The sequence below is a fragment of the Mastigoproctus giganteus genome, chromosome 7 (assembly GCF_048544385.1).
Source record: "Mastigoproctus giganteus isolate SK-2022 chromosome 7, ASM4854438v1, whole genome shotgun sequence".
NCBI classification, from domain to species: Eukaryota; Metazoa; Arthropoda; class Arachnida; order Uropygi; family Thelyphonidae; genus Mastigoproctus; species Mastigoproctus giganteus.
The window spans coordinates 38,805,146-38,831,615 of record NC_143581.1 but is presented as its reverse complement, the minus strand read 5'-3'; the positions used below and the strand labels follow the sequence as shown (position 1 = coordinate 38,831,615).

The 26,470-nt window shown below is 37.9% G+C and overlaps 1 protein-coding gene across 1 annotated transcript in view; it reads right to left on the bottom strand.

Annotated features, from left to right (window-relative positions):
* The window catches only part of LOC150082829 (uncharacterized), a 212,899-nt gene that overhangs the window by 26,959 nt on the left and 159,470 nt on the right, over window positions 1–26,470 (bottom strand). Inside the window, exons 9-10 of the mRNA XM_090376841.1 lie at window positions 26,364–26,446; window positions 3,633–3,831 (exon numbers count right to left, since the gene is read on the bottom strand). Of these exons, the coding sequence (XP_090232967.1) occupies window positions 3,633–3,831; window positions 26,364–26,446 (282 nt within the window). The remainder of the gene's footprint in view (window positions 1–3,632; window positions 3,832–26,363; window positions 26,447–26,470) is intronic.

Below are 26,470 nucleotides of genomic sequence, written 5' to 3'. Positions count from 1 at the left end.
CTACCCTTAGCTTGTACCCTAATTCTGTCCATTGTAGCATGTGGGTAATCTCTATTTAAGAATCTGCTGGTTAATATTTGTATTTCTGAGCCTAAAGCAGATTCTGTCATTGAATATTTATAAGCATTGAGAAATTGATTAAAGATAATCAATCTTTTGTAGGTGAATGGGTGATAGCTGTTATAATGAAGCAGCATACTGGTGTTGGTAGGTTTTCGATAGAGGTTAAACTGGATTTTATTCGCGTCCCGAGTAAGTGTGAAATTTAGAAAATATAATGACTTAGTATCCGTATTCTCTTTCTCCAATGTAAATCTGAGTCTAGAATGAATATTACTAAACAAATGTAAAATGTCTTGGATAGTGCTACTATCGGTAATGACTAGAACAGAGTCTAAATATCTTCCATAGTATGTGATACAGGGCAGAAAAGGCGTCAAATGCATACGTTCAATCATTGAGAGATAGAACTCCGATATTAGGCTGCTCAGGCTTAATCCCATTGGCAAACCAAAAATTTCTTTGTATACTTTGTCTCAAAAGGTAATATAGTTGGCTTCAACTAAGAGTTTAATTAATTGAAAAATTTCCTGAATAGGAAGCTTCGTAGAATTAATCGGTATCGAGTTATTATTTAACATATCCCAAAGAATATCAAATGTGTATTCAACGTTTACATTCGTATATATAACGAGGTAACATCTAGTGAGAATAAATTATCATTACCGCCAAGTCTACTGTCCTTAAGGTTATTAAACAGTGCATCGTAGTTCTTAATCCCAAATTGTATTGCCTGTCTAAAGGGTTTTATAATGCTATACACATGTGTGGCCAAGGATGAAAATGCCGAGTTTCTGTAGGAAACAATAAGCCGAATGGGCAATCCAGTCTTATGTAATTTTATCTGACCGAAAAGTGCAGGAATATTGTATGTTCTGGCCTTCAATTCCGTTAACTGAGCCATAGTAATGTAGTCTTTTTTCGATACGTGGTTAACGTTTTATTGTATTGATTGACCAAATTGGTAAATAATGCCGGGTCTACTTCAAAATAAGTGGAGGTATCTGATGCAACTGACTAACTTATTAATATAATCAAGTTTATTGAGTATTACCACTGTATCTCCTTTATCAGCTCTCTGAATAATAATGTCTTTATTTTCCTGAAGTTCAATTAAAGCTGAACTGTCATGTGTATTCAATTTAGGAAGTCGTGTTCCTTTTATGTTATTCATCGCCTGGTTAACTTGTTGAATAAATAAATTTTTTTGTGGAATATTACGAAGTCCAAATTCAATATCAATTATGCACTGTTTTTTAGGTAGTAAATTGAAATTTAATCCTTTGGATAAAAGTGAAATATGGTCTTTCTATAGAGTATATGAGGAAAGATTTGAAACCTGTTGATATGTTGGTTCGTTGAATGTTAGGCGAGGGGGTGTTCGAGAACTAGCTGAAGTATTCTGCAGTAGACCGTTGTGTGTATGTGTGAGGGGTCGTCACACAACTCGTATGCATTTGGTCGCAAGCTTGTGACAATGTGTTAGAACTTGTATGAATGTGTCTTGACCCTCCTGATAACGTATTCAATTTGTTAATGTGTCTGTTTTTTATTTCTTCACATCACAAATCTATGGAGGTCTTCAATAGAGACCAATCATTAGGATGCAGATAATTTCTTAATTTGTTGTGAAGTTCCTAACTTGGGAAAGGTATTTTTGTTTATTAGAATACTGAGAACTTAAGGCAAGCTTAACTATATTATGTAATGTGGCAAGTGCTAGTTGCTTTATGCCCGAAATTTTATGATTTAAATTGACCCTGGCAAACTTTGGAACGATGTTGTTTTGAAGGCAATATTTTAGAAAAGAAATATGGTAACTTTAGGTCGAGTATCTTAATGTTAATCTAATGTAAGTTTGCACCAAGGTATTCAAAAAATCTCCCATAATTGTGTGTGTCGATAGGTTATACCCGGAGAGAAGGCATCTCCGTAGCCAGGTGGGCAGGAGCAGCAGTGCGTAGCACACGCTTCTTGATTAGACCGGGGTTCGAGCCCGTGACCGAGTGAATGAAATAGTCAATAAGAGATTAAAAATGAATTTGATAGTATAAGTATTATAGCTCTGGTTCATACTATAAAAAACATAAATAAATTTTCAGAATCTTCTCTTCATTCCTATTTTTTGAGCTTCATTAATTGTTACTCCCTATCTCACTTGCGCAATTTGTTTTGGGATGGTTTGGCAAAAAATTTTACAAATGCCAAATATAAAATTTCATCAAGTAGGAATAAAGTTGTGGACAGGTGGATGGATGTTTTTTCCCCTTCCACGAAATCTTCAATCATATAAATAACATAAATTTTCAGAATCTTCTCTTCATTCCTATTTTTTAAGCTTCCTTAATTGTTACTCCATATCTCACTTGTGCAATTTGTGCATCCCATGTTTGTTGTTATTGATTGCTCTTATCTTTTTTACTGTTTTAAATTTTACAATAAAAAAAAAAGTCAGTGAACAGAAATATCAATTAGTATGTATATATTACAGTATTAATTAAGCTATGTATGTAAGCTTACATAGTCTCCGACCAATACAAGGTACCTTGTCAAGATAAAGTGTTACATTAATTTATTTATTATAAATTTAAGATGTTTAAACCTGTGTTAGCAATTTTATTGGGTTTATAACTTTTTTTAGTATTTTACTTACCAGACTGAAACATTTTTTTGAGTGCTCTGCCCCTGCCCCTATTTTTCCCATAAGCCGTTGTTTTTAATGCACAAAATACCATAATGCGGAGATTTTTAGGAACACATGTACTGCGTTACAGCAGTGTATTAACATATTAACAAAATTTCATCACTAGATAATTTCCTTATCCCTCAAATCAGAGTTGTTAATCAGCTTAATGTGGATCTTGAATTATTTTGGACAAAAAAAAAATATATGAAAGAAGTGATCAATCACATTCTTATCCTTAAGCCATCACAACACCATTAACTTTAATTATTTTTAGGTGATTAGTACATATGCAAAAAGCGCTTATTGTCTTCGTCACATCCATCCTGTCCACACAACTTTATTCCTACTTGATGGAATTTCATGAAATTTTATATTTGGCTCTTGTAAAATGATTTGTCACACCATCCCAAATTTAATTAAAATGAGACCAATTGAAATCTGCCAATTTTTATATTTTTGTCTGTCCATTCACATGTAATAATGCAGACAAACAGATTAACTTTGCTTTGTTGGCTGTAGGTAACTAGATGTATGCTTTTCTTTTGTAATGTTTGTTCCTCTAGATGATGTAAATCTCTCTAGCTTACACAGGGCAAGTACATTAGGGGTATGTTGCCTTGTGAATGTTTCCACTTACCAATAAATTGACCACAGAATGAATGTAGTTTACAGACACAATATACTAATACCTCATGCTTTAATGAAAAATCTAAAAACAAAGCACAATTAAAAATAAATTTCTTAATTATTAGCAGTTGCAAAAATGTAAAATTATTTTAAAAAATTCGTCAACCTAGAACATGCCACTATATGTAAATTTCAATATTTGTTTGAAATTTAAAAATTGATCATGTTACAAAATGACAGAATTACCATATGTACTTACAGTTTCATCATCAGATGCTACCTCTTCTGGTTTCTGCCTTGTATGTATATACAGAGGTTCAAGGTAGTGGCGTCTCCTTTGAGGACTACCAATATATACATCTCCAACATAATGTTCTAATGAACATTCATCATTTGTATTCATTATGTGACCATTTTCTGATGCTACTGGCATTGCAGATTTAGATGTTTCTGACGGCCTATCACGGAAAAAAATAAAATATGAAAATACAAATGAAAACCGAAAACCACATTAAAAAATTCCTTTTGTCAATATAAAGACTATGTATCTAAGACATCATTTTATAAGAAAACAACAAATAAAACAAGTTAGGTAATGTATACATTGCATTATTATATTTAAAGTGTGTCTGATTATCAAATATTGTACCTCATGGGAACCCTCTATATTTATACTCAAAAAGTGTTTACCAAAACCTCACCATGTGATGTCTGTGCAATGAGGAACTGTGAAGTGGGATTTACATAAGTTTTTTTTTTTTTTATATATATATATAATGTGGGGAACAGTTTCACAGGAGATATAGATTAATCTATAAAAAAAAAAAAAATTGGTTAAAGAATACAAAAGATATTTAAATAAGTCCTGAAAAAAAAAAAAAAAAAAAAAGATCAAAGCTGCTATTCCTAATTTATCACTGTTGTGGAGACTATCTGAATTTTCCTTCAGGTAATGCTCAACATCCAACAGCTAATACAGATTCGTATAGGGAATATCAAATTGTAATTAACTCTGAAACCTTCCAAGGGAATAAAAGAATATATGTTGAAAATTAGAGTAATATCCAAACATCTGAAACATACTTCCATTTGTACAAAGAGAGCTCAAAATTTTACAGGAAAAAAATAAATAAATAAAAAATAATAATAAATAAAAGTTGAATTTCTGTTGGTCAGGTTAATAAAATGGCTTGGCAAATCTTTCTGAAATACCCACATATAAAATTTACTGAAAATCTGTCCACTGGGATTTTTTTTTTTTTTTTTTTTTGATTTGGTAGTTGTTGGCGCATCGGCTTCTGTGGCCATATTGCACCTCCCAAGGTTTTTGCAGTACTTTGATCCAAGCCCTAGGCGGGAATCGAACCCGCGACCTTTGGGTTGCCAGGCAGGTACTTTACCCACTCGGCTAGCCCGGTCGGCTGTCCACTGGGAGTCAAGTTATTAAACACATGTACGTGAACTTAGAGATATGGTAAAGATAACAGCTGCTTTATGCATATGGGAATGCATATAAAAATTGCATGCTAAAATTTTACATTAATAAAAAAAAAAGGATTATCGGCTTCTTTAATATTCAAGGAGGATTTCATATTACTGTAATTCTAACTATTAATCTCAGAATCTCTTTGAAGCAGTATTAGTGGTTTCATCAAATGCTACCTAAGCAGTCTTGCCTCAATCTAAATAACAACCAAATGATGAAAGTTGGACAGCCAGTTCAATTAAGAAAAAAATTTAAATCTTGGCAATGATCTCTCATAATGTAAAGCTATTAACAATTAGTACCAACAATAAGTAACAATTCTCCTAAAAGATCCAATGATCCTTCATAATGTATGCTATTACAATTAGCTGCCTCAGTACTACCAATAAATAACACTTCTAAAAGACATACATCATGCTTATCAGTAATTCAGCAGTGCCTTCCAGACAGCTGTTTCACTGCTTGTTGATTCATGAGCAGAATCCAATTGTGACTTAACTCATACTTATGCGAGATGTATAGTATAGGCAAATGCTTTCAAATCAAGTTTATTTCCTTTGTTTCAAGAAACAGAGTTCCATCAGAGAGATTACAATACTCTATGCAACAGGTTTTATTTAATTCCTCATAATTTATGATGTGATTCTCTTCTGTCTTCATGTTTTATTTATAATTTAGTCCACCATTTTATTAATTTTCCTGCTCTTCCAAATCTTAAATCATAGCATGCACTTATTTTCTTTGGTATGTGTTTCTTAACTAACAGCATAACCCCTCATATCCTGTCTGTTCTTTCTGAACACACATTGTACTCCCCAAATCCAAATTCTGCATTCCTTATATTTGTTGGGATATCAGACACCATGTCTCTGATATCTCAACAATATTTGCATTTGATGTCTTGACCGGCACTTCAAATTCATCAAAGTCACTTGCTATACTCATAGCATTGGTGTACATGCAAGTATACATGCACCTGTTCTTACTCTTAATTACCCTAACAAAGCCCATGTATTTACTTGTTCCATGATGACTCCCACAGTCCACGAAATCCACAGCACCTTGCTTTTCAGGTGCTGCTTGTTCCAGTAGATGCAGTGCAAGAATCACTTTCACCTTTGTCTGTGACTATTATTAATCTATTAGTCTGTGTATCCCCCAAGCTAGCAGTTTTACAACCCACCTAACACTGCCTCGATAGCATCAGCAAATATTCTTGCACCCTTTCTATTTAAGTTTATCCCATTCCTGTAGAAGTAGTCTCTCTTGTTAACAAGCACAGACCAAGCTGAGAAAAATTCTACCTCATGAGCCTTGCACAATCTCTCTAGGGCTGAAGTGACTGACAAAGCTCTCATCATAAACTCGCTCCTATCACGTCTGGGCAGAAGTGCAGAAAATTTCAAATTTAATTCTAACTCGCAACTTTTTTTCATGACCTGTCTGGGCAGTAAGTCTGCAGATTCCTACTCGTAATGTCATTTGTGCCAAAGTGTATAACAATATCACCTTTTGTGCCCTTAAAATAAGATATCTGCTCTACGTCATCAAGGAGGAGTTATACTGTTAGTTAAGAAACACAAAATCTAAGGCAGTGCATCCAGTGACAAGGGGGGCCAGTGCAATGTTCAGTCAGTTTGGTGTGACATAAGCACTGGGAAAGCAAAAGTGAGTGTAGGCGTGTATTATAGGCCTAATGACTCTGATGAGTATGGCGAACAACTGTACAGAGTAACAGAGTGGGCCGGTAAATTAGAATGTCTTATAATGGCAGATTTATCGTTGTCCTATTCCACCTATTCTATTTTCACAATATATTTCCCATTTTTCTGACAATTGATTCACCAACAACTAGCTCCTGTGGGACCAGCGCATTCTGCCTTGTTGGTTGCTGCTTTGTTGCCTGATGATCAAGTGCAAGCTCTGGCATCCACACTGTTCTTCAAGATCTTATAAAGGGCCATAACAATGTTGAGTTGGCACCTAATATCCTCATACTCTTTACAGTGAACACGCACAAAGACATCCACCTTAGTAACATCATGTCTCGTTCCTGATAGCTCTGCAAACATCGAACAAGCAGAACATTTTTTAAGGCTGTGATTCAGAGGACAACTACCCCCTCCCCTCAGGTCTCCCCAAGCTACATCGCTCCCATTACTTTTGCCTTGCTTCTCTAGTCTGAGGCATGTTTCGGTTCAAAGTCAATATAATTAAAAATACTACACTAAACTTATATCCTAATGCAGTAATAGCACTATGCACCGGTTATGCTACGAAGTGTGGGTATTGAATATACACAGTGCGCAAATTAAATAACGAGACTGTGTGCACTCTGTGTTTAGTATTAATGTAAGAGGCCAAAACAGTACATGATTAGATCTGCTAGTGTGCTCTTTGCAACGAGTGCAAGTTGAAACTTGTCCAGTCAGTAGTTTGTGATTTATGATGAAAAGATTAATAGTAGTTTTGTGCATGTCACCAGAAAATTGAAAATGGAGCAAAGAGCAGTTATCAAATTTTATTGCAAATTGGGAAAAAAGTGCTACAGAAACTTTTGATGATTTAAAAAAAGTTTATGCTGATGACTGTCTTGACCAAGAGTGTTTGAATGGTTTCTCGTTTTCGTAAAGGACATGAGTCGTTAGAGGATGATCCCCGATCTGGCTGACCAATCTCTGTTCGAATACCAGAGATTGTCACAAAGGTTAGAAAAACTGTGACTGAAGACAGGTCAATTTCAACAAGGTTTCTTGCTGAGATGATCAGTAGCAATAAGGAATCTGTACGAGAAATTCTAAAAGATCTGGGTAAGAGAAAAATTTTTTCCTGTTTTGTACTGCATTCGATGAGTTTCAAGCAATGAGAAAAGAGAGTCGAGTGTTGAATCGATTTGATGGCGTGTGTTGACAATGACCCAATATTTCTGAGTAGAATCGTTACCGGTGATGAGAGTTGGGTATTTTGATATGATCCCAAGACAAAATGTCAGAGTTCAGAATGACGTTCGCCACCCTCTCCCTGTCAGAAAAAGGTGCAGATAGAAAAATTGTGAATGAAAACCATGTTGATCGTCTTCTTCGATATCAAAAGCATTATCCGTCGAGAATTTGTGCCCCAAGGAACAACAGTCACAAAAAAGTTCTATGAGGAGGTGTTGAAGAGGCTGTGGGATCAAATTCGTCGGGTGAGACACGAAATGTTCAACTCCAAAAATTGGTTGTTGTTGCATGACAATGCGCCCACACATTCTGCAGTCAACATCAAGCAATTTTTGGCAAAAAACTGATTCCAGTCATCGAACACATCCAATTATCGGGATTTGGCTCCTGAAGATTACTTTTTGTTCCCCAAAATGAAGACAGCCATGAAAAGAACTCAATATGGGACGAGAGAGGACATCCAGGCTGCAGTGACCAGATGAAAGCGGTACCAGAAGAAGAGTTCCAGAAGTGTTTTCAAAACTTGTATAAAAGATGTAAACAGTGTGTACACATCGGAGGTGATTACTTTGAAAATATATAACCTTACTTTGCTGTTAGTGTTATTCTTTTTTTTTTTGTAGTGGCATCAGTCTCGCTATTTAATTGGCACACTGTGTATATTTCAATATATATATCTCGATATTTCAATATCGAGCTTATGTTATATGTATTTTGTATCTTACAAAGTTTAAGTTATATGTATTATGCTATAATGCAATGTTTGCAAATTCTAAGTAGTTATAATAGATATTAAATTTAACTATCTATTGCTAGCATATGTGATTCGTACCCTCAAGCAACCTATTTGCAATACTATATCTATGCCAAATCACCGATACTAAAAGCCCTACGAATATTAATGTCATACATTACGGATTACGTGATAAAATTAAGTTATTAAAACATGTATGTAGTGCTATAAATTATAGTTTATAAGCCTCTTCTGATATTGATTACACTGCTACAAGCTACATAGAAACCTCCAGTATCTGTTATATCAAAATCTCAATACTAGAACAATGGCAACAAAATTTGAGCATTCCTATTGATACAACAACCCTCAACTACCCATGAAGGCAGCCTATTCCAGTGATCAACAACTCGCTGGCTGAAAGAAAACTTCCTGCAATCTAGTCTAAACCTCTTCCCCATAATTTGAAATTACGACCTGGAATTCTCTATAACAGTGAAAATTCCATCTTTGTTCATTTTACTAACCCTTCTCAGAGCCTTATAAACCTCAATCAGGTCACATCTGAGGTGCCTGGTTGCCATGCTCTGCAGCTTACATAATCAGTCTTTCCTCACAGAGTTGTCCTTCTGTCGATCTCACCATTTGAGTTACCCATCTTTGGACCCTTTAAAAAAGTTCAATGTCTTTTTTCAGATATGGTCTCCATATTTGAACACAGTATTCCAAATCTGGTCTCAAAATTGCCTTACACAGTGGGATTATGACCTCTCTATCTCTATATGATAACATTTGATAAATCATCAACAGAACACCATAGCTTTCCTGTTCAGAAAACTTCATATCTGCCCATATTGTAACTCCCATACCCCCTTTCCTCCTCCACTGTTTTTAATTCAACTCTACCAAGTGTATAATTTATATGTGGGTTGTTATTCCCACAAGTGTAAGACCATGCATTTAGCAGCATTAAAACATAGTTGCCACTTCTCCGACCATCTCTGAAGTCTGTTCAAGTCATCCTGAAGGAACACTGCTTGGCATTGATCATTAACGACTCTGCCAATCTTTGCAACCATCTGAAAATTTTGATATCACACCTTCTATCCCTTCGTCAATGTCATTTATGAAAATGAGAAACAATGGTCCAAGAACCAATTCCCAGCTGACATCACACCAATTTGAAGAATATCCATTAATCACAACCATCTGCCTTGCAGCCACCCAGCAATCCCTTTCAGAATCTTACTAGTAATCCCAAACTGTTCAAGCTTATACAGTAACCTGTCATGAGGGACTGAGCCAATGCTTTGCTAAAATCCAAATAAACTATGTCGAAATTGTTCCCTAAATCTAGCTTATGAGTATCTGTACCAAAATAGCCTACTAAGTTAGTTAAGCATGATTTTCCCTTAAAAAAAAACCATGCTGTGTGTCCTTCAAAATTCCATATCTATCTAAATGTCCCTGAATTGCACTCTTAATCATTGCCTCTAAGATTTTTCTTATCATTGAAGTCAGACTAACCAGTTTGTAGTTACCAACTTAACTCTTAGAACTGCTTTTACATACTGGCAATACCTCGGCACTTGCCCTCATAATTAACCTCAATGGTTCAATACACACTCTTGCACTCTCCTTCAAAACTACAGGGTATCTGCCATCAACTCCGGAAGCCTTACTCGCCTTTATGCTCAAATTTTTTTTTTTTTTTTTAATAAACAATCGTCTGTAATTATGACATCACAAATTTCGCATGGGTCAGACTCACTTGCACAGCCTCTTTTCAGCATGAAGGGTCTTTCATCAGTAAAGACTAATGCAAAGTACCTATTGAATTCATCCACATCAGCTGGTTTATCTACAACTTTCCCACACCCACTGCACAAGGATCCGATCTGCTTTCTTCTTTGTTGCATTCGCATACATGAAAAATTCCTTGTCCCAATTCATTGCTCTCTTAGCCAATGCTTTCTCATACACAGCCTTGACCCCCCCAATCTTATTTGTGGTACTATTACAGATCAACTTGTAGGCTTCAGTACTTTTTATTGCTCTGTAACTGTCCCACGCTCTTTTTCTGCTCAATCTGACCAGCCAGCTCAGCAGTCATCCATTTCAGCATCCTCCTTCTGCAATATTTTCATAAAGGTATGTATGCGTTCGTGGTTTCTGTGATTTTTGCTTTAAAAGTATTTCATAATTCAAATGTATTTGTTATCCCTCGGCAATCAGCCCAATTCACAGATGCCATATAGCATTTTAAACTGTCAAAGTTCTCTCTTCTGAAGTTAAAACCCATACCTTTACCTTTAACTACTGTAACATCTTTCTTCATCTTCCAAATGATGATTGCATGATCACTTCCTGACAATGACTTTAAGCCCTGTGATGTCATCTGATTTGTCAGTAATGATGAGGTCAAGAATATTCTCACCTCTACTACTTTCTTTAAGAAAAATCTGCAGGACTTTTTAATAAGGTCTATTAACTTTTGAAGCTTTAGTTACATTATAGTATATGAGATTTATAAGTTCTAGCCTAACTCCAGGATCAGAGATAATATGAACACTAAAAAGGATGGTGGAGCATTCGATTTATACTGATAATGTATCTTAAAGTGACAACATCAACAACTGACATCAAATAACATTTATATATACAGAGACTTACCCATGTATATTTATTCAAATCAAAATATTACTAATGGCGATTTCTAGCTCATTACAAAGCCTGAGAAATTGACATACATTTTCATATGATCAGATAGATGAGAATTTTTATTCTACTTAAGAGAGAGCAAGTATTTGTATCATTGATAAATATGCCCAAGAGAATCGCACCTTGTTATAGTAAATTTAATTGAACAGCCATGTCCCAATTTCATTGTGCAATACCTTTTGGTAAAGAAATCTTTTAACCAAATTAAGAGCCAGTCAATTACTTCCAACAGTTTCAATTTGTACAGCAGTAGATTATGAGAAAACGAGTCAAAAGCCTTGGAAATCTACATAAATGACATCTAACTGAAGATTGCCAAAGTATTTTTAAAGAAGATCTATCTATAATGATAGATGGAGCTAAATATGTATTTAAAAAAGCAATTTGAATATATAAATTTAACATACTTAATAATTGTTATGAAGGAGTAGTTGTGTATTTTAATGCTTGTGCTGCTATTAATTGTTCTAAACTGAAAATCACACTTAAAAATGGAATTAATCGTAATAGAATAGTTGATAATAAGTTTGACCTCCATCCAATAAGAATTTGGACATTATCATCAGGTATTTTCCTAGATTTAGATGGATTAATTTCATTAGGCTTAGTGACTAAGAGATCGCATCGTTATAACATATTCTGTACGCCATTAACAATCACTTTGATTAAGCTTGTTGTCCAGCTTTATTAAACTGCTGGATTGTTCACTTTAAATGAAAACAGCTTTGTCAGTCACATTTAAAATCGGAATTAAGCAGTTGGTGATCGCTGAAACCAAAAGTGAATATATAAAATTTTGAAAGAGCTAAAATCCTCCTTACCTTAAAGTAAACACTATATTATAAAATGACACCATGTCAAGCATGTCACAAAAAGGTAAAAAACAAGCTGCAATGCATACGGTGCCGTGCTGACTTCTGCCTAAAATGCACCACATTCCCATACAAGCAATTTAAGAGAATCTGCAAAATAAAGAAAAATGGGAATACACTGACTGTTCAACAACTGATGGCAACATCCCAACATCACTGCCAAGCCTGTGCAATCCTACAAACAAACACAACTGCAGTACTGCTTGATAATGATGTTAATAGCGTATCATCACATGCTGAAACTGCACACGGCCTACCTGCAAGTGATAATCACAACAAGATCTTATCGATGCTCTACGCTATCCATGAAGATCACAAAATTCTCAGTAATATATTCCAACAAAATAATGCTGACACGCAAAACCACATATTGGATATCATTGACATAGCTCTCACCAATCAAGAAATGCTAAAGGATGAGATAATCCAGATGATAGCAGGAAAAATGCACAGACAGAATGAACGCTTCAGAAACAGTTCACAGCCCAAAGATAGACGGTGACACCAGCCATGATAAGGCAGGCATGATAGGGCATATCACCATCAATGTGAACCAATGAAGATTATAAGTCAGGAGGACAGATCCAGCGGCCAAAAAGTAAAAAAAAAGTAAAGTGCAGCCATTATCAACCCACTGCAGGATGGAAGCCTCCTCAACAATTCATGCTGAGGGAAATGGACCATAATCTGCCAAGCTGGTCCAGTGCGGGTTGGCAGATTGACCGTATTCAGCAGTCAGGGGCTTGAACCCCGGTCTACTCAAAGAGCGTGTGCTACTGCACTCCCGCTCCTGCCCACCCGCCTACTCGGCTACCAGCGGCCAAAGTACACAACAAACGGAAAACCAACTACCTCCAACACATCAGGCCATGAAGGAAAGGACTGCCCAGGTGAAAAGAGGAGGAACAAAACAACAGACGAGAAAAAGGCCTCACATTCACTTATTGGAGATGGTACTAACATGTGCCCCCTCGAACAGCCAGGCTGTCGATCTAATAATGGTCCCCCTACCCCCAGTTCGTGGCACCAGTGCTCTGTACTTTGCCCTGCACAGTCAAATACTGGCTACCCCCTGAATGATGACATCATACGCTGGAATCACAGCCGCCATAACATACATGAAACAACATTCAATACAGGGAGTTTTAACTTGGTTGCTGAAGCTTGTGCAAGGACCACTACCCCAAATTTAATGCTCCAAACCTGGATTTCGCCTGCTGCACATACACACCCTGAGCAAGAGAAGGAAAAGGAATTTTTGCATCTGATGCAGACAGTTCAGGAGGATGTTAGGAGAAAACACACCACATCCCCTGAGCAAGCTACAGGCAAACTCTATGGAGACCCTGGCAGAATTGCAAGCACTCTACAGGAAACTCTTAGTAGGCTACCTTCCACCTGTCATAACCTAAGTACAACCAAGAAAGTAAATATAGCCATGCAGACAGAATCCACCCAGTAGGGACAAGTATCTAGCACAGTGGTTTTCAACCAGGGTGCTGCGGCACACTAGGGTGCCATGTAATTTCGGTTTAAATTACTTAAAGTTGTTATTATTTTTTTTTTTTTGAAAATTATATATTTATTTAATTATAAAAAGGTGTACGGTATCCATTGTACCTATCCTTTTAATTTTGTGGTGATCTATAATTAATCTTTATTTAGTACCTCTATATAGAGAATAAAATTATTATATATTAAAAGGTTGAAAACCACTGTGTTAGGTATTTTTTGGCTTAGGGGTGCCATGAAAAAATTACTGGGACACTAAGGACGCCGAGAAAGTTTGGGAACCTCTGACCTAGCACTTCTATCAAGAGGATTTCCGTTAATTGCAACAGGGTTTCCTGTGTAAATGAAAGCGCCCTTTAATCACACCTTAATGAAACAGAACACTGTAAATTCTTAAAGTCTTCAGAGAAAAGATGCCTGATTGATAAAGTGGTGATGGACCTGACTGACATGCAGCTGCATGAAGCTTTGGATTATATAATTCCTGTGGATAAAAATCATAATTCTTTGCAACTACAGCGAGCTAATAAAAACTCCTGTTCAAAGGGAATCTGTTATCGGCCCCCACATAATAGGAAACCCCATCGAGTCAGTGTACCCCCACATACAATCAACAATGGCCATCCCTATCAGGGCTTCTCCTGTTATTCGTACCCAGCAGCCTTCTGCTACAGCCAAACCCTCCAGATGTTCTTCCAATACGACAACCTGCTGCTATTGATTCTTCTCAGACCAAAAGGATTGATGGGAGTGTTGCTCCCTCCGACCAGTTTCATCCTACTGAAACGCCACCTAGCCATATGCCTCTGGACCCCCTCACTGGCACCTGGGTGCAAATTTCAGCACTAATTCCTCTCGGCCAGCTGCTCTTCAATCTCCAGCAAATTAACTACCTTTGCTCGCCAATCTGGGGGATCTACTTCAAGCAGCCCCAAATTGTGTTGAGGTGAATCTCCCTCCAATGAGTGGGGGTGTCTGGTCTCATGCATCACCACTTCATGAAGTGGCTCCTGCCGTTGCCACCCACTCTTTGATGCCCGATGTCAGAATTAGGTCCACTTCCAGCACTGACAACAGAATTGATTAGTGCGCACCAGCGTCCGTAAAATGCATACAAAGCACCCTTCTTATTCATCTTTTGATGTAGCTTGTTCACCCTATGATTTAGATGGTATTCTTAACCCTCACTTGTGGCTGCTTGGCTCTATGGTCAGGGAATTTCTGGAAAATTCTCAAATCTCTGTGCCCAGAAATCATCGCTAGCAACTAAAGGGATCAGAGGATATTGGAACTGACAGACTGTTCAATTTTAACTCAAAACATCAGGAGCATCTGCAATAGGCTCCACTCTCTACAATCCCTCTTGTTCCTTGGGGAATTTGGGATTATATGCCTTACGGAGACCTGGATATCATCCAATAAACAGCTCGATACGTTGTTCAGAAACTCATCTTACCACGCAGCTACTAATGATTGTATGGGAAGAAGAGGGAGAGGGGTGTTATGATTATTTACCATTGTAATTTTTCACTCTCTTGCCTGAGGACCAGCAGTACAGAACACTTTGAGGCTTTGTATGCCAATGTTACATCTAAGAATCACCAGATCCAAATATGTTAATTTATCTTCCACCTGATCATACACAAGACTCCAGGGATGAATTGTAGTCATGGCTCGTGACCCATCTCACCTCTGATAAACCAACCTTTCCTACAGGGGACTTCAATATGCCAACCCCTAGGCACTCTGAAACTAGACAAGACTTCATCACCTTCATTGAAAATTTAGGGTTGGATTTCCTTGAGTCACAGCCTACAAGGGGTGATCAAGCGTTAGACCTAGTATTTCATCATGCTGGATTTGATGCCCACAACACCAACCTTCACTTTTAATTCGGACCACAAACCACTAATGTTTGTTTTAGATTCCCATCAATGCAGCCTAGGGATGATGAAGTCTTAACCAAAACCATTTTCTCAGTTAATTTCATCAGGCAATATATCATAATGAGTTTTCTCACCTCAACCAACTGGGCAGCACATTCTACCCTGCCAATGGAAGAAGCCACTAATGGTCTGGCTTCCCTCCTAAAGGAAATGGCAATTCAAGGAGCTTCAAAAACCATCAGAATCTCTAAATGGACTAAACCATGGTTCTCTAGAGACCCGAAGCCCGCTTTTCTGGACAAGCAGCGTGCCTACAGGAAACAGAAGAGTACTGGATCCAAAAGTGATTTTATTAGCTTTAAAAAGAAATGTGCACTTTTCCTGACGCAAATACGACTTGCCAACGAAAGATACATAGCTAATAGGTTAGTGTGCTCTAAGCAGCCGTTTGCAAAGCATTTCAAAGATATTAAGATGGATGAAAGCCTTTTCGTTGAGTGGGCCTATAATACTTTTGGTGAGAGTACATAAAGAAAGAAAGAATCGAATCCCCCCTTCTACATCCCATTACGTGATTTGACTCCACTGTCAACACTTAATATCACAAAGGAGAATCTGATGAGTGTAATAAACGGGTTACGAATAAAGCTACTGTCGGGCCTGACGGATTTCCCTTGTTTATCGTTAAAATATCTTGTGTCTTCATTGTGGATGCTCTTCTGCACATCTTTAAGAAATTTTGTGCTCCTCGACAGTGCCCCAGATTTGGGCACACTACTGTGTCAAACCCATTCCAAAGAATTCAAGGCCAAAAGCTGTGAAGGATTTTTACCCAATCTCAGTGGGCTCTGGACTCCTTAAAGTTTTTGAAAAGGCAATCCTAACTCAACTTATAGAGCACTGTTTCCACCACAGACCTCACCACCTTTGCACCGTGGTTCCTGGAAGATCTACTACCACCAATCTCCTTCAAACTCTCTTTCACACACAAGAAGCCTTGAATTCTCGAGCTCAGCTCAGCTTGACAATTTTTCTTGATGTCAAAGCTGCATATGAAGGATTTCCATTACTTAACATCCTGAAGGATTTCCATTACTTAACATTCTGAAGAACTACTTCAGGATCCCTGATAACCTCCTCATTGTACTCAATAAAATTTTTCACGAAAGACGGCTCCTTGTAGAATACAATGGTTTTTCTCGTTCCTTTACTGTCTGCAGAGGGGTACTGCAGGGCGGTGTTTTGTCAGCAGCACTGTTTGCAGTTGCTTTAGAACCTCTGCTGGCGAATTTCCAAAATATGATCTCATATGCCGATGATTTGAAGCTCCATTCATTCTGATCAGCCAGAACAAGTGTTCTCAGTCCAAAGTGCTGCAATAAACCAAATAAATGATGTAAACAACTTTTTGCACTACATTGGTCTTGAGCTAAATGCTGAAAAATCTGCCTGGATGATGTTCACAAAGAAGAAAAGAATAATCCCAATGCATGTCTCTATAAACAGACATCAAATCAAGTTAGTCAACTCTTACAAAGACCTTGGTTTGGTTTTGGATTCGAATCTGTCTTTTCTGGGGCACTTCAGGGAAGCAAGAAACAAATGCTACACAGTCCTCTGGTCTGCTCGTCAGGAACTGGTTGGTTACGGCAATAAGAAGCTAATATCTAAATTTGTCCAAACGTGTTGTTTCCATGGCTCTCTACGCGTCGCAAATCTGGTCCTCCGCTCCTCCAACCTACCTGCAGCAGTTCTTGGGGTTTGAGTGTTGGCTGCTGCGATCCCTCAACAGGTCTTCAGGACATCATCCCTTTACTATCTCTAGGGCTATTCTAAACTCACTGCATGGAATGACCCCTTAGAAACAAATAATCGCTACTCGCAATATAATGACCCTCTCCAAGCTTATTTTGGGTAGACGATGCTTCCATCATAAATAGGCTCATCATTCTACCCAAAGATAACAGAAGAGCAACTAATCATCAAACATCTAGGATCTGACCTGCTCTCAACTAAATCAGTTTGCTCAGTCATATGTTTCCAGCAAACATGATTGGTCTCCCGAACGACCTAAATATTAACCCTAAGGTGATTTGCATTGACAAGACATACAGAACAAAAAGGTTTTTGCTGATACCTACGCAATACTGCAATTTTAGTTGTTTCAAGTTTCCTCTGCTCTCCATAGGCTTCTGTGTCTGTGAACAAACTGCACTCCTCTCCTGTTCCGGACAGCCTTCTACAACTTGCCTGATCTTCCGCACTGTGCTTCGAGGGATGCTGAATTTATTTAGAAAATTTATCCTGAATATTGTCTTAGCCTGCTGTAATAAAATTGAGCTGTATCCTTTATATTAATGTATATATATTGTTAATCTGTTATTGTTATGTTTATCCTCCTAGCAAATAAATGCATACATTTGAGAATAAATGCATACATTTGAGAGTAGCCTGTGTGGACGTAGATTTTTGCTGCTCCTGGAACAGAGAAGTTTTTTCTGATTTATTTTCTGTTTTATTAGCTTAAATTGGCATATTAACTTATTTTCTAGAGTAGCTTTATATTCATATTTACGATACTTAGTTTAAAGTAACTTAGATAGAGATTTTGTAGGTATTACTTAGTATCAGAAAGGGTATCAAATCCACGTGTTTACCGTTCGTAAATTGCCGCCATTGTTACGCGATACAAAATATCTCGAAATAGATAGCATAAGCTTAATATAGTATAGTATAGTACATAATATTGTCAATTAATCAGATAATAAATCTTGTTGAACTTCATTGTCAATTAAATTGTACTTTTAACTATACATATAACGACTTGGGTTATGTAACATAAATAATTAGTAAAAAACTTACTTGATACGGAAGTTATATAAAGGGATTTTGTAGATAACACTCGATACTGAAACATAAATATAGAGTTATAACTGTGTTGGGATATAAGTTTAGGGTTTTAATTTTGTACTGAAATTAAAATTTTATTGAAATTAAATCGAAATCATAACTCAGACCAGAGCAGCAAAGCAAAAGGCTCAAGCTAATGGGAGTGCTGTGGATCAGGGGAGAAGGGGGGGGGGGGGGGCAGTTGCCCTCTGAATCACAGCCTATTAAAATGCACTGCTTGCTTGATGTTTGTGGAGCAGTCGGGTACGGGACATGATACTGCCATGGGGGATGTCTTTGTGTGTGCACAATGCAAGGAATGTAAGGAAATCAGGCAACAACTCAGCGTTGTTATGGGCCTATATGAGAGCTTGAAGGACAGGGTGGATGCCCTCAAAGGATTAAAAGTGAGGGACCAATCAAGCTCTCAGCTGCCCACACCAATGCCAGAGCTTGCACTTGGTCATCAAGCAACACAGCGGCAGCCCCCAAGGCAGAATGCGCTGGTCCCAAAGGAACTAGTAGTTGTTGGTGACTCTATTGTCAGGGAAACGGGAAACATGCTTTGTAAAAAGGATAAGTGGAACAGGACCAGGGTATGTCTGCCAGGGGCAAAGGTTGATCAGGTTGTAGAGCGGATATCATCTTTTAAGTGCACAAAAGGTGATATAGTTGTACACGTTGGCACTAATAATATTAAGAGTAGGAGACCGGCGGAATTACTTAACGAGTACAGGTCACTGTTGAAAAAAAGCCGTGAATTAGGGTTGAATTTTAAAGTGTCTGCAATTCTGCCCAGACACGATACGAGGGAGTATATGATGAGAGCCCTGTCGATCAATTCGGCCCTGGAAAGATTGTGCAGGGCTCAAGGGGTAGAATTTTTTTCAGCCTGGTCTGTACTTGTTAACAGGAGAGACTGCTTCTACAGGGATGGGATACACTTAAATAGAAAGGGTGCAAGAATGTTTGCTGATGCTATCGAGGCAGTGTTAGGTGGGTCAGAAAACTGCCAGATTGGGGGGATACAAGGACTAATAGATTAACAGTACCCACTGGCAGAGGTGAAAATGATTCTTGCACTGCTTCTATTGGAATGAGCTGCAGCCTGGAAATTAAGATGCAGGATATTTCAGAGACTGCTGGGAATCATTGGGGTACAAGTAAACACATGGGTTGTGTTAGGATAGCTAAGAAAAAGAACAGGTGCATGTATACTTGCGTCTACACCAATGTTAGGAGTTTAGTAAATAAATTTGATGAATTTGAGGTATTGCTCAAAACATCAAAGGCAGATATTGTGGGGATTTCAGAGACGTCGTGTCACACAGATATAAGGAATGCAGAACTGGAATTTGGGGAATGTCTACAGAAAGGATAGACAGGATAGGAAGGGAGGAGGGGTTATGCTATTAGTTAAGAAATACATAAAATCCAAGGAAGTGAAGCCAGTCGACATTGCTGGACAGTGCAGTGTCGAGTCAGTTTGGTGTGACATAAGCATTGGGAGATCAAAATTGAGAGTAGGAGTGTGCTATAGGCCTAATGACTCTGATGAGTATAATAAGAAACTGTACGGGGAAATAGAGTGGGCCAGTAAATCAGAGAGTCTTATAATGGGGGATTTTAATTTCCCAGATATTGACTGGAATTTGGGGGCTGGTCACTCACACACTAGCAAGGCTTTTGTGGATTTATTGGATGATTGTTTTCTACATCAGCATGTTCAGGAGGCAACTAGAGGGAGTAATACTCTTGATTTGATTATCAGTAGTGATTCTCCATGCATTAAGAATCTGCAGGTAAATGAACCTCTAGGTGGCAGTGATCACAGTGTGCTGAAGTAGGATTTACTCAAAGAGGTAACTACCATTAGGGGTAAAGGGAAGGGTTATTGCTTTTGTAATGGTGACTACGATGGACTGAGACAGTATTTAAATTCTATACAGTGGGACCAACTGATGATGTTACCAACAGCAAATTCAAAATGGGAAGCATTCAAAGAACTTATCTTGGAAACTACTAGGCTTTACATACCAACTAAGAAATATTGTTCAAGGTTTAGGCCTAAGTGGATGTCAGATGAACTAATGAGACATGTGGCAGAGAAGAAAAATGCATGGGATACATACAAATTAACACGTGACACAGAAGCCTATGATAGATACAAGTTGATCTGTAACCAAGTTACAAAGGAGGTTAGGCAGGCGAAGGCAGATTACGAGACATCTTTGGCAAGGGATGCAAAGAAAAACAGCAGAGTTGTTCTTTACTTATGTAAACTCTAGAAGGAAAGGGATGAATCAGATTGGTCCACTTGATATTGATGGGTCAACTGTTGATGATCCTGCTCAGGTAGATAAACTGAATGAATATTTTGTATCGACATTCACACATGAGGAGTTATTCAGCGAGGGGAATGCCAGAGGTGTATTCAACTCTGGCAGTAAGCTAGAGAATCTTGTAATAACTGAGAGTAAAGTGGAGGAGAAATTGTTGAAGATAAATACAAGAAAGGCACCTGGGGTGGATGGGATCTATCCAGTTATATTAAAGGAAGCAGCAAAGGAAGTAAGCAAACCCTTAGCCAAAATTATGAGAGCTTCCTTGGACTCAGGGGAAGTACCCATGGACTGGAGTTGTGCAAATGTGACCCCAATTCACAAAGGAGGATCAAAGGGTGACACAAGTAATTATAGACCTGTTAGTTTAACTTCTGTTCCTGGAAAATTAATGGAGGCACTGGTTAAAGAAGCACTGCAGGATCATCTAGACAAGACTTCAGTTATAGCTCAGACACAGCATGGTTTTGTTAAGAAAGTCTGCCTGACCAATTTGATTGTATACTATGATGCAGTCACAAAAGAACTGGATGCAGGGAATAACTTTGATATTATATACTTGGATCTTAGAAAGGCTTTTGGTACTGTTGCACATGGAAGACTGCTGCACAATTTGGAGCAGTGTGGCATCGGAGGCAAATTGCTGCTATGGATAAAGGGGTGGTTGAGGGGGAGAAGATAGATAGTGGTAATCAATGGACACTGCTCATCGTGGACTAATGTTATTAGTGGAGTCCCCTCAGGGTTCAGTATTGGGTCCATTATTGTTTTCTGTATTTATAAATGATATTGATGATGGTATATCAAGCTTAATGTCCAAGTTTGCAGACGATACAAAGGTTGGCAGGGTTGTCAAGGACCCTACTGACACTATGCTACTGCAACAGGATCTGGAAAGGTTGAGCAGATGGGCTGAGAGGTGGCAAATGAAGTTTAACATTGACAAATGTAAAGTACTACATATGGGAAACGGCAAAACCAGAGCAACGTATCAACTCTGTGGTACTACACTGACAGTGGTAGAGAATGAAAGGGACCTAGGGTTGGTTGTGGAGGCAGATATGAAGTTTTCTGGGCAGTGCAGACGGGCTGCAAGAGTAGCTAATGGTGTATTGTCGATGATATATAGGAATTTTTCTAGCAGGGATAAGGAGGTGATTATTCCCTTGTATAAGGCAATGGTCAGACCACACCTAGAGTACTGTATACAGGCCTGGAGGCCTCATTTCACGAAATATGTAGAGATGCTGGAACGAGTACAGAGAAGGGCAACAAGATTAGTGAATGGAACAAAGGGGTGCTCTTACGAAGAAAGGCTTACGTTTTGCAAATTACAGTGTCTGGAGACTAGGCACCAGCGAGGTGATCTGATAGAGGTGTATAAAGCCTTGAATGGTTTGAGCATGCTCAATGCTGATGGGATTCTTCCTCTTGCTCAGAATAATCACCTGAGAGGGCATAAATTCAAATTGAGGAAAGGCAGATGTAGGATAGACGTGAGGAAATTTGCCTTTAGCCAGCGGGTGGTTGGTTGCTGGAATAGACTTCCATCCCTTGTCGTGGAAGTTGATAGCCTAAATAAGTTTAAGGCTCAGCTGGACAGGTATTTCGAACGAACAGAGGGGTGAAGTGGAAGTGGTTATGTTTTATCTATTTATTTATTTGTTTTTTTTTTTTTTTTTTTTTTTTGGCTGATGCTGCATAAGCTTGCTTTCTTGCATCAAATGCCTCTACTAATGCTAATGCTAAAACAGCCATCCAATTAATCCACAAAAGTCTTGCTTGTGTGCGAGTTACCAAACCAAAAGTTCCAGTCAATATCTGGGAAGTTAAAATCTCCCATTATAAGACATTCTGTTTTACTGGCCCACTATTTCTCTGCACAATTGCTCATCAGATTCAATAGGCCTATAACACACACCTACTTTCATTTTTCCTTTCCCAGTGCTTATGTCACACCAAACAGACTCAATATTACATTGTCCCCCAACATCAACTGGATGCACTTTCTTATATTTTATGTTTTTCTTAACTAACAGCATAACCCCTCCTCCCTTCCTGTCTTGTCCATTCTTTCTGTACACATTGTACTCCCCAAATTCCAATTCTGTACTGCTTATGTCTGTGTGACTCCATGTCTCTGATATCCCAACAATACTGCCTTTGATGCGTTGACAAGCACTTCAGGCTCATCAAATTTTTTAACTATATTCCTAGCATTGGTTTACATAAAAGTATACATGCACCTGTTCCTTCTCTTAGTTATCCTAACACAGTCCATATATTTATTTGTTCTACTATGACTCCCAGCAATCCTGGAAATCTCCATTGCCTTGCTTTCCAGGCTGCTGCTCATTCTAATAGAAGCAGTGCAAGAATCACTTTTGCTTCTGTCTGCGGCCACTGTTAATCTTTTAGTCTGTGTATCCTCCCTACAAGCTAGCAGTTTTCCGACCCACCTAACTCTGCCTCGATAGCATCAGCAAATATCCAAATACAGAGGATGCCGAAAGGTCAGGGAATGACCACCGCATATCCCCGGAGCAATATGGCCTTAGTTACTAATGCTCCTAAAAACCAAATAACAACAAGCATCAGCAAATATTCTTGCACCCTTTCTATTCAAATGTACCTCATCCCTGTAGAAGCAGTCTCTCCTGTCAACAAGCACAGATCAGGCTGAAAAAAATTCTACCCCTTAAGCCTTGCACAGTCTCTCCAGTGCTGAATTGGTCGACAAGGCTCTCATTTTATATACTCCCTGCTATCACATCCCTGCTATCAACATTGACCTGTACTTGTTGAGTAAATCTGAAAATTTACTACTCTTAATGTCATTAGTTCCAACTTGCACAACAATATCACCTTTTTAAATGATATCTGCTCTACAACATCATCAACTTTTGCCCTTGGCAGACATACCCTGGTCCTGTTCCACCTATCCTTCTTGCATAGTCTATTCCCGTCTCCCTGACAATAGTTACCAACAATAACCAGTTCCTTTGGTACCAGCGCATTCTGTCTTGGAGATTGCTTCTGTGTTCCCTGATGCACAGGAGTGAGCTCTACTGTTGAGCTGGGCAACTGAGAGCTTGATGGTCCCTCATATTAATTTCTTCGAGGGCATTTACCCTACAGCTCAAGCTCTCATAAACGCCTATCAGAAAGCTGAGTTGGCACCTAATTTCTTGACATTCTAGACACCTAGCATACAAAAGCATCCTCCTTGGCTAGATCATGTCCTGTTTTAGAGAGGTCGGCAAATATTTCACATTTCGCACATTTTTTGAGACTGTGGTGCGTTGGAGAATCGCCTCCTTCGTTTCTTCCCAGTCACAGCACTCTCGCTAGTCTGTGATCTTTGCTTCACAGCTCTAGTCTGGATCATGATTTCCGTTTAAATACAATTTAATTAACTTCTTCAGGATGTTAAGATTGCTGATCAGTGAAAAACACTTGGCAGTTAATATATAAAAAAACAGTCATTGGATATGGTCATAAACTTCACTGGATTGTCTTTCAACTCTGAGATGCAGAAGTATTACCACAACCTAACTAAGGAATCGCTGGGAGATAATTTTGTGGATGAAGCATCAGAAAAACACAGTTACAAAGTTATGACAGTTTCTTCAAGCCAGTAAGTATCCTTCACAAGTTTCACGCTGTAGAGAGTGCTAGGTATGAGGAATTTTCTTCACCATCACCCTTTCTTAGCCTGCCTAGTATGTCAAATATCAGTAGGATGTCATTAAACCTCCAGTGGGGGTATTGGAAATGTTGCTCTTCCATTCATTCTCATGCACATACCTCACAATGTCTGTGCTATCAGGTACTGTGAGTGCCAGTTTAAGGTTGTGATAATACAAAAGAAAGCATATAAAATATACACCTGCAATCCTTTGGTAGCAACAAAAAAGCAAAAATGTGATCCAAATGTATCATAAATTTAGGATGGCCAAAAACTTCTGAAGAAACCATTGACCATATTCATGATATGTTCTAATTCTTAACAGCCCTAAAAGCCAACTACCATGGCAAGTTTGGAATTGTGTAGTCCTTAGTTTGACTATTCTGAAAAAAAAAAAAGTGCAATACAAGCCCTACAAAGATGCAAATAAAGCTGACAGACAACTCAGTTTTAATTTTCTATTATTCACATTAAATTTTGCATATGAAGGTAGAAAAGATGATTATCTAAGCAACGTTGTATTTTCTAACAAAACAACATTCTGCATTTTGGCAACCCTATGAACAGGCATGATTGTTGAATTTGTAGTTCTCCGCCTAAGGTGAATGTGTGGAGTGCCCTTGTAATCATAGGAAATGTTTCTCAGAAAAAAAATTTTCTGAGAAATTTTCCATTTTGTTTCTCAGAAAAAAACATATAAATAAATAAATAAACAGTAATGTGTATTTGGATATGCTAAAATTATGGTTTTCCATAGCTTGAGGGATGTGCTAGTGCCAGCTTACAGCAAGACAACGAACACTCCCCACCCCATATCACAGCACTCAAGTTTCTGAATAATAGGATGGGTATAGGATCGATTTCTTCGTTTAGTCATACAGTTGATCAGAGACACTTTTTTTCCTGAGGTTTTGTAAAGAATAAGTGTACTTCACAAATGTGACACTGCTCAAAGAATAAAAAAAGAAAAATATCAAAAGATACTGCTAAAATTACTCGAATTGCAGTAGTGTAGTATACACATGGAGCTTATATTAAATAAAAACACCCAATAATAATAATAATAATAAAAAAATTTAAACATTGGTGCAAAGCATGGCTGAAATTTTCTCCTTGCTGAGCTTTCTTCCAGGAGTAGAACTCTCATGCTTAGAGGCAAGAGTTTTCAGGCAAGGAATGCCAAAAAAAAAAAAAAAAAAGTCGTCAATGTCACAATTTGTTTTTTTGTTCTATCCTTATAGCATTCAAATAAATATTTCAATTTGAAATACTAGCATTCTTTTATGGAAAGCTTATATATAAGCATAAATTCCATTTTTGGAAGAAGCTTTTTTTTATTGCAAACATCACTTATATAATTGAAACGTGTGCATATGATGTATGCACTGAACAAATATCACCAGTTCCCTGTATGTGTTATTTTATGATCATTATTACTTACTCTTAATTAAACAAAAAATGAAAAATTGCTAAGAGTGGAGGCCATATCTGGATTTTATATTTAAGTTTCAGTTATAAAAAAAAACACCTCGCATAATCATAAGGCCACAAACAAATGTGTCTCCACAAGCTAATTTGCATGCTGTGAAGGTTGTAAAATCTGGAATAGCTCAGGGGGAGGATTTTACCCCTTCCCTGCCTGTGATTGGCTAACTACAGCTTCGAATGAAGAAGGCTTTATGAATTCCTTGGTATCTGGTGTAATTTGAAAAACCTCTTCAAATGGGTAACAAGTGACAAATCCATTATGCTACCCAGAAGACCAGAAAAAGAAGACAATTAACAAATAAATGAAAAACATAACGTTGAATCCTGTAGAAAACTGGGAAGGAATGCCCCCATGATTTATAAATATTCACCATAAGCCAATTTGCTGGTAGCAAGAAATACAGAAATGGAAACACGATTAACAAACTTACCTTATATGAGTATTTTGTAGTTCCCATTCCTCTTCTTCAGCTTTTATTGTGTTTTCTTGCTCTACAGGGGAAATCTGATTAGCCTGTAAGAAGGGAAGGGGGTTATA